General features: G+C 51.0%; 1 protein-coding gene across 1 annotated transcript in view; it reads right to left on the bottom strand.

Annotated features, from left to right (window-relative positions):
• The window catches only part of TRPV5 (transient receptor potential cation channel subfamily V member 5), a gene marked incomplete at its 5' end in the record, with an annotated part of 29,475 nt that extends 13,903 nt beyond the window's left edge, over nucleotides 1-15,572 (bottom strand). The window contains 8 exons of the mRNA XM_082662403.1: nucleotides 9,144-9,356; nucleotides 11,247-11,393; nucleotides 11,778-11,953; nucleotides 12,104-12,202; nucleotides 12,491-12,628; nucleotides 13,099-13,221; nucleotides 13,362-13,459; nucleotides 15,445-15,572. Coding sequence (XP_082518529.1) covers nucleotides 9,144-9,356; nucleotides 11,247-11,393; nucleotides 11,778-11,953; nucleotides 12,104-12,202; nucleotides 12,491-12,628; nucleotides 13,099-13,221; nucleotides 13,362-13,459; nucleotides 15,445-15,572 — 1,122 coding nt within the window. The remainder of the gene's footprint in view (nucleotides 1-9,143; nucleotides 9,357-11,246; nucleotides 11,394-11,777; nucleotides 11,954-12,103; nucleotides 12,203-12,490; nucleotides 12,629-13,098; nucleotides 13,222-13,361; nucleotides 13,460-15,444) is intronic.
• Nucleotides 15,573-15,662: the final 90 nt, after the last annotated feature.

Raw genomic sequence — 15,662 nt, 5'->3', positions numbered from 1 at the left:
TTGGTTACCGTAATCTCCTTCTGGGGCTGCCCCTCACCAGCACCCCTTTGTTCAACGTGTTCCTTTGCGAGTAGGAGTTGCCCTGCTCAAGTTCACCAGTGAGTAACAGAGGTGTCCAGAGACCCCAGGCTTTTGCCTCTGCTCCACCTGGGATCTGACTGCCCTAGAGTAGCTAGCTGCCTCTGCCACTCTGTCCCCAAAGGTCCTCTATTTAAAAGCAGAATGCCGAGCGCCACAGCCTCTTGCGAGCCCCCTTCCCTGCTGCTCTCCAAGACACAGACCCTTTAGTAGGCTTTTATTTTTTTTTAATTGCTCTCTGGAAAACAAAAGGTAATATACATGTGCAAAAGTTGCAATGAAAATAATGGTAGTTCATACAATTCAGCAGCAAAACCCCCCAAACAATCCGATTCAAAAATGGGCAGAGGACCTGAATATAGACATTTTTCCAAAGAAGACATACAAATGGCTGACAGGTACGGAAAAGTACTTAGTGTCACTAATCATCAGGGAAACGCAAATCAAAACCACAGTGAGATATCATCTCAGACCTATTAGGATGGCTATAATCAAAAAGACAAGAAATAACAAGTGTTGGCAAGGATGTAGAGAAAAAGGAATCACTGTACACTACTGGTGGGAATGTAAATTGGTGCACCCACTACAGAAAACAGAATAGAGGTTCCGCAAAAAATTAAAAATGGGACTACCACATGATCCAGCAATTCCACTTCTGGGTATACAGCCAAAGGAAATGAAAACAGGATCTGGAAGAGACACCTGCATTTCCCACGTAAATTGTAACATTAGTCACAGTAGCAAAGATATGGGAACAACCTAAGTGTTCATCAATGGATAACGGATAAAGAAGATGTGATATACATATATATACACACACATATATATAAAACGGAATATTATTCAGCCATGAGAAAAGAGGAAATCCTGTCATTTGGAACAATACGGATGGAGCTTGAGGGTATTATGCTAAGTGAAATAAGCCCAACAGATTAAGACAAATACCTCATGGTATCACTTCCATGTGGAATCAAAACAAAAAAAAAAAAGGCAAACTCTAGAAAAAGAGGGTAGAAAAGTGGTTGCCAGGGCATGGGGGTATGGACAAAATAAGGAGAGATTGGTAAAAGGGTACAAAATTTCACCTATAAGACGACTAAGGTCTGAGGAGCTAATGGTAAAACAAGGTGACTATAGTTAATTACACGGTATTATACAATTGAAATTTGCTAAGAGAGCAGAACTTATTCTCACCAAAAACAAAAAAGGTATATATGTGAGGTGATGGATGTGTTAATTAACTAGATAGGAATCCCTCCACAATTTATACGTGTATCAAATCACTGCGATGAACGCTTTAAACATCTTACAATTTCTTTTGTCAATTACACCTCATTAAAGCTGAAAAAATAATGATAGTAGTGGGCTTTTAAAACATTTTTCTTTTCTTTGATTTCAAGGGGAATTCTAGCGGTTCACACTCATATGTAAGGTTGGCTCTCATTTGGAATAGATACTCTTTTCAAAGTTGAGAAAGAGTTTAGTGTTTTAAAAATGGACAGGGGCAGACTTCCCTGGTGGTGCAGTGGTTAAGAATCCGCCTGCCAATGCAGGGGACATGGGTTCGAGCCCTGGTCCGGGAAGATCCCACATGCCGCAGAGCAACTAAGCCCGTGCGCCACAACTACTGAGCCTGCACTCTAAAGCCTGCGAGCCACAACTACTGAACCAGAGTGCTACAACTACGGAAGCCCGCACGCCTAGAGCCCGTGCTCTGCAACGAGAAGCCACGGTGATGAGAAGCCCATGCACCGCAACAAAGAGTAGCCCCCGCTCGCCGCAACTAGAGAAAGCCCGTGCACAGAAACAAAGACCCAATGCAGCCAAATAAATAAATAAAATAGTAAAAAAATAAAATTAATAAAATTAAAATGGACAGGGGTATTGAATTTTAACAAATGACTTTCTAATGTCTGTTGAACTGATAATAAGAATGCCCTCTTCATCAACCACCCTTGCCCCTCTAGAATTAAACCCTAAACTCAAAGCGGTAATGAGTTTTTCTTTGAATTTTTTAGAAGTTTATTCTTTGGGGATTGTATTCAAGATTTCCCGTCTACAGGGAGAGACTGATCTGCAGCTTTCTAGATTTGTGGTTCTTATGAAAAGGTTTCGTGATCAAGGGTATATTTAACAAAGTGAATGAACAGAGACACTCATTTTCAAGGTCCCGTTCATTTAGCCTCCCAGTTCTTTCAAATGCTGCCCTGGCCCTCAATCCATCGCACCACTGCCTTAATGCAAACTCATAGCGCCCTGCATCCAATCCCCCCTCACCTTGCTTTTGGACTAACCTTTCTCAAATGCAAATATCACCCCATGGCTTCTCGGTTTAATGCCTTTCCTAGTTCCATCATGTCTTTGGAATAAACATGAGGGGGAGATGGAAGTGATGGTTATTCTCTAAATCCTTATCAGAGTAGAAATTCGATAGCTGATGTCTAAATGTAATTAATGAATAGAGATAGAAGTGCATTATTCAGCAGTGCAGAGGTGACAACAGGGGTGGAGAACTTAAAAGATGTAAACACTGGTTGCCTTGAGGAAGCAAGGCACGGGTGAGGCCGGCGAGCCAGCGCACTCTTGATACTCATTATACCTGCCCTGCCCTTTGATTTTTAAATCAGGGGCGTGTATTCTTTCACTCCGAAGTGCTCATAGTGAGATAGGAATAAAAGATAAGACTCAGACTACCAAGCGTGACGTACAGAACCCTTGCTGGTTGCACATGTGTTCTTTTACTTAGAAGTGTGCATTGTGAGATAAGAATAAAAAATAAGACTCAGACTACTGGGCATGACGTACAGAACCCTTGCTGGTCTGGCTCCTGCCCTAGGTCCCCGTGCTCTGTGTGAGCTCTGGCCACGTTGAATTATTGTTGTTAAGTCAGGTCTTCGTGTGGACTGTGACCTTTTCTTAGAATGCCTGCCTCCACCACATTTTTCTGGTTCACCCTCAACCCCAAGACCCAGGTCACAGCATTCCTCCTGGGTCTCCTTTCCTGCCCCTCCAAGGCCAGGTCAGGTGTCTCCCCTGCAGGATCACGGTGCCGGTCTCTGGTTACAGCCCTCCCCCGGCACACTGCAGTCGTCTGGACATTCCATGTCTCACCAGGAATCTTAGAGCTTCCTGAGAGCAGGGACCTCTAACTTCTTTTTTTGTCCACAATGCACACACAGCAGATGCTGCATTCATAAGAAAGGAAAGAAGGAAGGAGACGAGGGAGCAGGTGAACAGACAGGTGCACGCTGAGCATGATCTAAGAGTTGCAGAAGGGAGGTAAAAGGGAATCAGGAGGTGGGAGCCAGGAGGCAAATGGCGGAAAGGATGACAATGAAGTGGGCTTGTCTGGAATTTCCAGATTCCTAGCTCAAGGTTGCCTAAGCAGGCTCAGCTAATAATGCATTGAGAAAATACTCCCCTCAGCCCCTTTAAAAAATAAATGTCAGGGCTTCCCTGGTGGCGCAGTGGTTGAGAGTCTGCCTGCCGATGCAGGGGACGCTGGTTCGTGCCCCGGTCTGGGAAGATGCCGCAGAGCGGCTGGGCCCGTGAGCCGTGGCCGCTGAGCCTGCGCGTCAGGAGCCTGTGCTCCGCAACGGGAGAGGCCACAACAGTGAGAGGCCCGAGTACCGCAAAAATAAATAAATAAATGTCATTCAACAATGACTGGAATCCTTCACCTCTTTACATGGCTCAGGATTTTAAGAGCTGTCCACAGCCAGATCCCCTGCGGAGGATGACAGGTCCTACTTTGCTGAGAATTGGCCAAAAGAGAGTGTTTTCACTTACCAACTGTCTTGAAGGAAATGTCCAGAGAGGGGTGGGCCTAGCTGAGCCTGGGTACCACTGTGGGGAAGGGTGGGAAGCAAGTGTAACCACGAGGAAGGGGGAACGCACCGGAAACAATTGTCAAACCCCACCCTGGACCCTCTTTTTTCCCCAAGATTCTTACAGAGGAATTAAGCTCCCAGAAAGAGACCTGCTGGTTCCTCATGAAGAGTTACTCTCATCCTCTAAACCGTGCAGGGGCTCCTAACCAGGCCACCCATCAGAATCAGCTGGAAGCTTTGTTACAACACAGGTGTCCATGCCAACCCTGAGGACTCTAATTCAATTCGTTTGGAGCAGGGACCCAGCATCTCCTTTTTTAGATGTAAATGCTTCTGGCTACATACCCCCACTTGAGAACCACTGGGCCCAAAAGAGAGCAAGACCTCCTGGTTTCCATCTAAGTCTACTTTCCAAGGGCTTATTCCATGTCCTAGCCCCTGTGTTGTCTCAGGAAGATGAACTTGGGAAAGGTCTGCTCGTTCCTGAGGAGTCTTTACCCATTCCCACAGAAGAAGGACGCACCCTAACCACCAAAAAGTTAATCACATCAAAACCGTGGCCTAGTGTCAGAACTAGAGCCCAGACAGTAGCTCAGGAGCTAGAGGTTGGAGACAATCCCAGATCCGGATCCCCAGCCCTGCTCGTCAGCATTCCTTATCTTGGCAGGGAACTATCAGGTGTGCCCAGGTACAGGTGAGTGTGCCAGGCCCTGGCTAGCTCTCAAAGCCTGGAGACATGAGTTCCTCACGCAGTGAATCCTCCAAAGAAGAAGCCTGGAACTGAGCACATCGCTCTGGAGGGAGAAGTGCCTGGCTTCGTATTAAAGGTTCTGAGGTGACGCAGACCAGAACCCCTACCTCAGCGCTGCCCTTACTAGCTGAGTGTCTTTACCGAAGCACTAAACCTCTCTTGACCTCAGAGTCCCCATCTTTAAAATGGTAATAATAATTGTATTTACTTACTAAGGTATCTATGAGGATCAAATGGTGTAATGCTTTGTCCTCTGAAATGTGGTCCACAGAATCACAATGTCAGCATCACCCAGCCGTGAGTCAGAAATGCAGAATCTCAGGGCCCACGCCAGCCTTCTTCTTAGAATCTGCATTTGAATAAGATCTCAGAGGCACTGGGAAGTGCACACCAAGTGTGCAAAACGAACACCCAGTAGATGTTATTTTTATCTACCAGGCTCCCTGCTTCTCCTCACCTCTGTCTTGTCTTTACTTTGCCGTGCTTGTTCCAAAGTGAGTTGGTTAGGACCCCTGAGTAAAGCAGTAGAGAGCTGGAGATCAACTGGGTTTTCAAATAGCTGTAGTGCCTTGGACTGTCGAGAGCGTATGAGGAATTGTGATGTGTAGAAAAAGCAAACCCACTGACCGTGACAGGTAGAGGAGGATTTAAAATAAACGGAACCCATGAGTCACTCCTGCCACGTCCTCTCCCCATCTACATCCCATCCACTGTGCAGTAGTGATGATCTTACCTTTGTTAAGTCCCCTAATGCCAACCCCTTCTCTCCGTCCCCCCATCACATCCTGAGGCCAATCTACCATTATCTTTGCTTGCTGAACTGTAATAGTCTCTTAACTGGTCTCCCCACATCTTCCCTGGCCCCCTCAAACCTGTCTTCCACCCTACAGAGACATTCTTCTGAAACCAAAGTGTTATCGAGCATCTCCCCTGTTTAAAATCTTTCTGAGCCTTTCACTACCTTTAGGGTAAAGAGTAAAATCCTCAGTAGGGCCGGCAAGGTCCTGTATGATTTGGGAAAGTTTGGGGAAAGATCTGCCAGGACCGTCTCATCTGGAGGCCCCTGCCCCAGCTCCCTCTACCCTAGCCAATCTTCCGTCAGTTCCTAGACACTGGCAAGGGTCTTCCTGCCTCAGGGCCTTTGTATATGCATCCTCTCTGCCTAGAACTCACTTTCCACCTTTAATTCATACCCACATCTCAGCTCAGTTACCTTCCTCAGGGGAGCCTTCTCTGACCTCCCAGAGTGCCCAGGCCCCTGTTATAAGCTCTCTCAGCACGCTGTCTGTTTTCTCATCATAGGAAAAAAGCATGTGCATTGTAACCATCACAGGTTGCAATATCTATTCATTTAATTAATGTCAACCAGTCTGTAAGCTCCAAAAGGGCAGAGGTTACTTGCGTTTTGCTCAGACCAGGTTGAATTTCCAACACCTACAGCATGTTCAGGCCCCACTAGGCTCTTGGTGATTACTTGTGTAGTGAATGAATTAGCAAAGCGATTTTGGGAAAAGGGCAGCGGAGAGATAAAGGAAATCTTCAAGACACAAAAAGTAAATCTGATGATGGGAGATCAACGCCCTCTTGCTGAACAGCAAATCAGGGCTCTAAATGCTCAGAGGGATCGACTTCACACTGGAAAGCTGAGTAGAAGCTCTCAGTCCGAGCTAAGAATGAGAATCACTCAAAGAATTTCTTCAAAGTACCATTGCCTGGACCTCAGCTTCAGTCTTTCTAATCTATCAGGTGTGGGGCAGCTTAGCAACCCGTACTTTTACTAGCCTCCCATGTTTCTAATGTGTAGCCTTGGTTAAAAACTACTGATCTAGCAAGAGATAGGATCTGCCCAAGGTCACACAGCTATTTGGTTTCAGAGTTAGGACTCAAACCTACGCTGCTTAATCCCAGACTTTGAACTTTCTGCTCACCTGGAAACCTAAGAGAGCCAGGACCACAGTGCACGGTGTCCTGCCTAAACCGAGTAGACACTGAATGGAGACAGAAAGTGAACTCTAAGTAATTATACAGTTCTTGGGAAACCCTGGAAAAGCATAACTTTTATGGCTGAACAATGAGACATCTTAGAGTGAAGACGCTGAGATTATCTCCAAAACTGCACAGAGATAAACTGACTTTACCCTCATATATGTCTGCTTTCATGTACCTTGTGCTACCTCATATAAATAAAGGAGTATTTTCTTTCATTTCAACTGTCTTGAGATGGTGTTCTGGGCTACTCTCATGGAGCCCGGCGACTTTTCTAGATCCCACGAGACCCAAAGAGGAAATCCTACAGTGACCGAGAGTTCCATATGTCCAGATTTATTAATATAATGGGATATAAAAGTATTCATTTAACTAAGAAAAAGCTTCATGGGCTAATTAATGTGGCGACAATTGCATTCATCAAGCCAAGACCCTGGACTGGTACATTTTCATTTTTCTAAGACTTTCAAGTAATAAAAATGTAGAAAAAAAGAATTTCCCATTATTTAACAAACGTGGTACGTCACGAAAGCAGAATCTTTCAAGTCGCGGTGATGTGTTTGGGAGCCCCCGATCTCATCCCGACTGACTTCCGACTGAATAAGAGAAGCTCAGGGGTTCCATCAACTCAGGACCAAGGCTCAAGGGGTAACGTCAAAAGACACAGACCTTCACTGATGTTCTTTGCTATTCAAACCTCTTAGGGCAGCATTCTTAAGTCCACTCCCCCAGCAAGAAAAGAATATTTGAAAGTCAGGAGTCTTCTCTTTGGGCCAAAGTGGCTTTAATCGAAGTGGAAGGCAAAAGGGTAAAAATGCCAAAGGGGACAAGGAAGGAACAGGAGAGCAAACAGAAGGAAAGTTCGTGCACTTAGCTGTAATTATGCTTCACCTAGTCCTGAGGCAAGGGGAGGGATGTCCTAATAATAATTTAGACTATCTGGGTCAAAGGAACAGGTCTGTACATAATTAGTCCTGCCCCAAAGAGAAAGAGATACACAGGAAGAAGACTCAGTGGTAATCAGTTACTCAGTGTCACCCAGCCCTTAGGCTAGAAGGCTATCTACATTCTAGATCCAGAAAATCCCCCAAGTAAGTTTGAAACAAAGGAAGGGTGGAAAAGAATGCATCTGAGGAAATAGAACCAAGAAGGCTGGAAAAGTCCAGCCACCCCCATGTTTACCCATCCCCTCCGTTGCTAGTCACTCGCCTGTCTCAGCTGGCCACCTCCTAAATGTCCTTATTTCCTGTTGTGTGGTCTCCACACCAGGGACAACCTTCACGTCTAGTTTGAGATGCATGGAATACAACCTCCCCTGAGCACGCCTCTGCCCGCCTCTAACAAGGCAGCCCCACCCGACTCAGGCCTGTCTTCTCCAGGCAGCGAACCCTGCTTTGTGAGAGACAGAGGCTCTGGATACGACAGCACACTGTATACCTACCGAGAGGAAATTGCGGAAGCATGGAGTGTCTCGACCTACTGGAGGATTCAGTGAGGCTCTTCGCCCTGTTCTCTCTCTGTGCATCCACTCTCTTTGGTCTAACTTGACTCAGGTTCTTTGCTCCTTAACTATCCCACACTACCCCTCTTCCAAGTCCAGGTTGAGCTATACCGGTGGCTGGCCCATCCTGCATTGGGCATAAGTCTCCACTCATCAAGCTCTTACTCGCCTGGCAAAATTCTTCCTCCTCTGTCTTTTGCTTTCTGCCCACATGCCTTCACTCTCTTTCAGCTATTTTCAGTCACTAGGACAAGAATTTCGGTTACCTGTTAAACGAACCCAGTGCTGAATGTATATGCCCAGAAGTATGCACAAGAGTCCGCTCTTTCTGTCATGCCAAGGGGTTTGCTCTCCAACAGCAGAGCCTGACATCTACTCCACACCTCTACTCAGTCATCCTCACCCCAGGTCTCTGAGGGTGACCCACAGAATGGCAAGCCCACAAGAGCAGAGGGGACCTTAGAGACTATGTACTTCCACCTGTTACCCAGTCCAGGCATCCTTCTGCAGCACACCTGACAGGTGGCCAGACAGCTGATAACATCGTCGCCGGTGTGCTCCTACTGACGGTGGTCAGAAGAGAATGCAGGCCAGAAAGATGCCTGTGTTGCCCTAACAGACCAGAAACAGACTCAGACATGGACCTGGAGCACAGTGTTCTTCCCTTCACAACCGCGCGGTTTCTGCTGAAGGCCACATGTACAAACGTCTGGTCCTCTTTGTAAAGGACAGGCATTTTACAAAAGTATGACGCTTTTAGTCCCAAGCATTCTTTCAAAGTTCACAAGAAAGCCATCGCTCCCTGGACAAGCCCACTCTGACTCATTGAGCCCCCACTCTGGTCCCCTTCTCTCCCTCCTCATTTCTGCCTGGGTGATCAGGAACCTGCCCCCGTCACAGCCAGGTGAGTGGTATCTTTCCCAGGTAGCTGCTCCTGGTTTCCAGCGCCATCACCCCACGCTACCAGCTCCCTTCATCCCCTCTTGAGAAGAGTCACCTGGAGCAGCCTCTGCTGGAGGATGGTGATGTCTCGGGAGTTTGTGCGGTTGCCACTACAGGGCTTGAGAGGGCGATGGATGCAGCACAGGGTGAAACAGATCATATAGAGCACGTACAGGGCCCCCACGATGCAGAAGTATGGTCGCCCATACTTCCTCCACTTGAAGCTCACCAGCTGTTTCACTGGGGTCTGTTCCAGGATCTGGCGAGCCTGCCATGGAAGAAGAGTGCAGTTGGGGGTGACCACCGTAGCGAGAAGCAGCGCTGGGTTTCCCACTGGGTCCCAGATGGGCAGGGTCATGACCACGCATTCAGTTCGTCTGTCATTTCTTTTACGGACAACCAGTCAGCTTCTACTGTATGCTAGGCCTCATGGTAGCGCTGGAGATAAACCATGACAGAAGTAAACACCAGGACCTAGAGCACCACAGAGGCTCTGAAGGATGAGCCGTAAATGGTTGAGTGAAGGGACAGTCAGGCAAGGTCATTCCATAAAGGAGCGGCAGGTGCCAAGGCAGGAAGGTGCGAGAAGACATTGACAGATGAGGTGTGGCTGGGGACATGGCAGAACCTGTTGGAGGGGTGGGCAGGGGTTATCACGGGTGAAGCAGCTAAGGGCCAGATCACGGTACCTTGTGAATGCCAAAGTAAGGAGCTGGACTTTGTTTTCTGAATGCAACGGAAAGCAATTGCAAGGTTCAAGCAAGGAGGCAGTCAGATTTGCTCTACAAGTATTGTGGACCCGAGAGGAGCAAGAGAGGACACAAAGAGTGGGGAGTGGCCATAATCTCAGCCAGGTGGGCTAGTGCTCGGACGTAAGTAGGCAGTGAGATGTTACAGATGCTCTGAGAGAGGATGATGGACAGCGCGACACATCTGAGAAAGTAGGAGAAGGCAAAGTCAGAGCGTAGCTGGCGGGAGTATTCACTAGCAGGAAGAATACCTTTTCCATGGAGCCTAGAGGGAAGGAGAGAGACAGTGGGCAGTTTCCAGATCTGTTGGGCAGGACAAGGCAGGAAGCTGAAGAAGCTCCAGCCAGAGAGCCTCTATTTGCATCATAATGAACGAATCTGGGTCTCCTCATAGAATTGAAGGTGAAGGCAGTGAGGGATACAGAAGGGGCTAGAAAGGAATTTTGAGGGAATAGAATAGCTGACCAAGACAAGAATAAAACCTGTAGCAGAACATTGAGAACCAGCTGGAATCAGAGACCGAGGATTTGTGGTGACACAACCCACCAGACGGACTGGGGTTCCAATTCCTAAGAAATCCTGCCCTGAGGAAGTTCATACCAACCAGCCACTCACCTTTTCCTCTGCTCAGTAGTACCAGTGATCACCTGAGTTGGGCTCTAGAAGGGTTCCTAGGAAGTTGTCAGGCGGCAGATACACAAGGGGAACTACATTTTGCCACCATCGTGGAGGTTCCAGAAAACACAAACGATTTTCTCCCCCCCATAAGTCTTCAACAAACTTTCCTTTCCCTCATATCACTCAATCCAGTACTGTCTGCATGACCCATTTTCCCTCTCTGGAAAGCTCTCTTTTTCTTCATCTTCCTGGTGATTCCCAACTCCTCCATGAAGCCCCAGCTCAAGCACATCCTCTGTGACATCTTCTCTGGTCTGTCCAAGCCAAGATAAACCAACCTCCGTTCTGCTGCCACTGTGCATAGTACAGACCCTTATGATGCTCTATGTGGTACCCTATTACAATGACTGAGGACGGGGATGGGCAACTGACAAAGGTGATTGAAAGGAACTGTGTTTTATTTATTTCTGTATTCTTAATTCCTGGTACAGTGGCTGGGACACAGCAAGAAGCTCAATATGCCGAAAGGATGAATGAATGAATGAATGGTAGGAAGCAATTTCCATTTGGAGAGTTCCTCATATGCGACGTTAGTAAGAGAAAGGTAAGTGGAAGGAACCAGAGCTAAGCAGAGGGAGAGTGGAGTTAGGAAAGGGGTGTCGATTGGCATTTCCCCCCAAAGGTCCCAGGAGTCCGTCCTCATCTCCATCTATTACAGGGCAGGGAAGTGTCTGGAGCCCAGGATCTCAGCAAACGGACAGGCTCTGCACCGACACCCGACAGCTCCATACCTCTCGCTTCTTGGAGGAGACCACAAGCTCTAGAAATGACACGTCCTCTCCCCAGGAGTCGATCTCCGTGAGGTCGTAGAGGGTGGAGGTCAGCGGCCCGCACATCCACTGGATGTGCTTCCGCTTCTGCATCAGGTGCTGGAACATCTGTGTGGACAGAGGGGTGAGGTGGGCGGGTCAGCGTATAAGGAGCACGTCAAGGGCAACAGCATGGTCGCTTACTCCGTGGGACTGATGGACAGGTGAGAACTGACAAGGCTCTGTTGACATGAACCTTTTAATTTTGGGGCTCCCTTTCCTTCCCACAAACCCTAGGAAGATCTGAAAGAAGAGAACAGGCGAGGGGAGGAGAACTCTGGGTTCCCGCAGCAGATCCTCTCAAGTAAGATTCTCGAATCCTCCTGAGTCAGGAACTTCTGAGGCTGAGGATTTTATGACGGTGCTGGGAGGTGAGGGACCACCACCCTTCTGGAGAGTTTTGGAAAAAGGGTCATGAGAAGGACACGGGGGGATTGGGGGCGGGTCCCTCACCGTGGTGTTGCCCTCCACTCCAGCCAGCTTGAAGGGGGTGAGGCCCTGGTGATTGGGCACGAGGTCCAGGGACTGCAGGTGGTCCCCGCGCCCGTCGTAGGACAGCAGCAGGCTGTACATCTGGCAGGCAAAGGTTTTGCTGGGCTGGAGGACGAGGATGTGCAACACTGTGTTTCCTGGGGGAGGACACGGGCTGTCACATGGCCACCGGGACTAGAGTCCCTGATGCTCCCCATGACCCCCACCCCCAACCCGCGCCCGGTGGACCTGAGGGCTGTCCCGGCCCCTCCTCTGCAACCCAGCTCCCCCTCCAGCCCGGCTCTCACCCAGGGAGTCCTGGGCCCGGATGTCAGCGCCGTGCTCAATGAGCAGCCTCACGGTCTCCTCGCTGCCCATGCAGGCCGCAAAGGACAAAGGGTGCTCCCCTGGGGGTGCAGAGGGCCCCGTGGCTTGAGGGTGCAGGCTGGGATGGGCAGTCTCTCCAGGGGACTGCCTCTACCTCCCCACGTCTCAGCTCTGGGCCTGGGGACGCTTGTCAGCAGAACCAGAGGCGGGGACGGTGCAGGGGGCCCTGCGTCGGGGGGCTGGCTCTGGCCTTCAGCCTGAGGAGGGCGGACCCCTCCCAGCTTCCCCCGGCATGGAGCCCCCGCAGCCTGCCCTCCCTTTGCTCTTGGCCCCCTCCCCACCCTCCCAGCCCTGGCCCTGGCTCTCACCAAAGTAGAGGAGGTTGTGGGGACTGAGGCAGAAGGCTGAGCCTACCGCCCTTGCAGAGACGCTGGCCCCGTGGGCGAGCAGGGCTTTCACCAAGTTCACGTTCTGGTTCATGATGGCTATGTGCAGTGCCGTCTGACCTGGACAAGAGAGCCCTCAGTCACGGGGTCTGTTCCCGGTTCTCTCAGAGACACAGCATCCACCTGGCTTACAGGAGATCCCTGACAGATCCTTGCATGGATTTCTGCCCGCGACTCAGCAGAGTGGTGTGAGACTGAGGACAAGTCATCCCTCCAGCAGTTCACTTAGCTGTCCGCACCTCGACTACTGGGGGTGGCAAATAAAGGTAATCACTGTGCTGCTATGAAAGAAAGAGAGTTCTGTCCTTCAGGGAACATGAAAGGAGAGGAAGGGAAATAATAAATGGCTCAAGAAGGTCACGGATACCCAAAGCCAAGACCAGGACCTTTGCCTTCCTTCCAACTCAAGGGAGACCTTCCTGAACCTCCATCACTCCTTCCCCGACCTACTCTCTGAGGCTCATTTTAAGAGATGACTTCAGACTTTCTCCTACCTGTGTCCACCTTGAAAACCCATTCGGGCTCCTCACCTACAAACGGCTCACAGATGGTGGGCTCCTTGACCAGCTCCGGGACGGCCTCCATCAGCACCATGGCGGCCTCTAGGTTGTCATAGAGGGCCGCCACGTGCAGCGCCGTCTCCCCCAGGGCTCCTAGAGTGGAGGGAAACACGAGCATCAAACACTTCCCAGAGACACGCTCCAAGGCCCCTTTGCAGGAGCCCTCAGAGCCCTGGGTAGGGGAGGGGCAGGGGCTTCTGCCCCATCGCCATCACATCAAACTCTCATCCCACCTCGTTGCCGAAAGTCACAGGTTCGGTCCAGCAGAAGTTCCTGCAGGACACACAGGTCGTTGTCCTTGGCTGCCCGAAGCAGAGGAGACTCTCGAATCCTAGGAGAGGAAGAACAAGAGTCAGGAAGAGACAGAATGGCAGAGAGGTCAAGGGCAGAGAGGAACAGAGACAGTGTGTGCCTAGGACAGACACGGGTCCCACAACGTGTGCAGTGACCCATTGCAGCGTTGCTTCCTGGACTCTAGCTGAGGGTCAGCCTGGGGCAAGAGCCTGTCTCAGGGTCCCCGTGTGGTCACATCGTGCCACTTCTTCCCACGTGGGGGGCCTCGTGGCTCAGCTGAAAGAGGGGTAGCATGCCTGAGGGAGGAGGGCTCGGGCCACGGAAGGAGTGGTCCTGGTGGGCCTGGCCAAGTCCGTCTAAGCTGAGTAAACGTTTTGGGAACTTGGGGATCTAGAGCAGGTGGGGGAAAGGGAATTTCTGCCCGATTTCATCCCTGCTCCCAGGCCTGCTGGAGCAGCTCTCTTTAGCCAAGGGGAGTTTGAGAGACCAGAAGGGGGCTGAGAGACAGGCCAGCTCTCAGAGCTAGGAGGCTTGGGAGCTGCCGAAGCTCTGACTCTCCTGGGGGCTGTTTGGATGCACACTCCTGCTGCGGGGGGGAGAGTTCTGAGGTGGGCTCTGAAGGATCTCTCCCTCCTACGGTTACCCTTAGACTCAAGCATCTAAACACGCTGCTTGTAACCGAGGAAGGGCACAGCTGTGAGCTTCTCTGAGCATGTGCATCTCGGGGTGGGTGGGAGGAGCCTGTGGAGATATCCATCCTGCGGTACCTCTGCCGGTTAATCTCTGTTTCTCCCCCACCTGGGTGAGCCAAACAAGAGATAAAGCTGAAGGCGATTCCTGCTGGGCCGGTACGTGTTGGCTCTGAAGGTGAACACAGGACGGTAGGTAGAGGGTCGGGCGGGGAGAGGTGAAGGGCAGGAAAACAGACTGACCGGTGGTTCCTGTGATGTCCCCCAGCCCCCAGTTCCTCTCTTCCAATGGTCCCAGGAGCCAGGGGAAAGAAGCTTTTTATTGGAAGGAGAAGTTTTGATTTCAAGGTAGAGCTCAGCTCTGCCCCTCGGGGAAGCGCTCTCCAGGGGGATCCGGCAGAGTGAGGGCCAGCTCCCTCCACCATCTCACCTAGACCCTCTGTGTGAGCGCGTCCAGCTCAGAGCGACCAGGGCCAGGACTGCAGAGTCCACCCCTGTGCTGAGAGCTCTGCTCACAGCCTTGGTGCTCAGGCCTCTGGCCTGGAGAAGCCACTGCCCGTGAGTCCAGCCCTGGCTGCCCCCAGATCTGCTAATGGTGACTCTCCGACGAGAGACGAGTCCCCCGAACACCCCGTGGCAGAGGCCTGCCTTCAAGATGGGTCCCTGCCCCGGCCGGTCGTCCAGAATCTGGACCTCAGGGCGGGCCATGAAATGCTCTGGCCCTCGGGGCACCAGTCCTGCCTGAACTGCTCTAGGAACAGGCCCAGGCCTTATTCGATCTGTCTCCACGGGACCTAGCACAGCCCTGCACCCAGGAGACTCAGTAAAAGATGGATGGACTCTATGAGTCCCCTCTGGGCCTCCCCAGTGTCACCCGGGTTTCCCCGGTAGCTGGCCAGCTCCAGGTGTTACACAGACCAGAGCTCTCCTCCCCTGTTCGCATGTCATCACCTCTCCTTCCCATTAGCAGTAATTCCGCACTCTCTCTTCAACCAACAAGTGTCCTAAAACCCACAGGATCTTGGCGCTTCCCCAGCAGCCTGCTCCCCACCAGTCCGCACCCACCTGCCTACCTCCTGGTTTCTCCTGCCTGGTCCCTCTAGGTCCCCCGCTCCCCTTCTCCACCAGGCGAGAGCCCTGGCATCATTCCGTCCCCTCTTGCCTGTGGCCCAGTGCCACACACCCCGCCGGCACTGACAGAGGACCCGGGCTTTGGTGACAGGTGCGCTGGGCCCATCCCGGTGCCTGGCACTGAACTCTGGAGTGCCCTGGCGGGGAGAAAGACCCAAGTGGGCAGAGGGTTTGAGGCTCAGGGAGAGGAGGGGCAGCCTACCTCTTCTGTTGCAGCATGTAGGCCTCGTCCAGACACTGGTCCCAGTCTTGCTGTCCCGCCAGCCAGGAGGTCAGAAGTTTCTGGAGTTGGATCCAGAGTCCCCTGGCCTTGGGTGGAGGGGGCCCCATGTTTTCTCCTTTCGGGCACCGGCAAGTTACGGGGATGTGGTTCAAGGGAGCGGGTCTAGGACTCAGCAGCAGCTGGAGTGGGGGCGAGCA

This window comes from Grampus griseus, assembly GCF_964374135.1.
Source record: "Grampus griseus genome assembly, chromosome: 9".
Classification (NCBI taxonomy): Eukaryota; Metazoa; Chordata; class Mammalia; order Artiodactyla; family Delphinidae; genus Grampus; species Grampus griseus.
The sequence above is the reverse complement of the archived record's forward strand: the minus strand, read 5'-3'. Positions and strand labels throughout refer to the sequence as shown.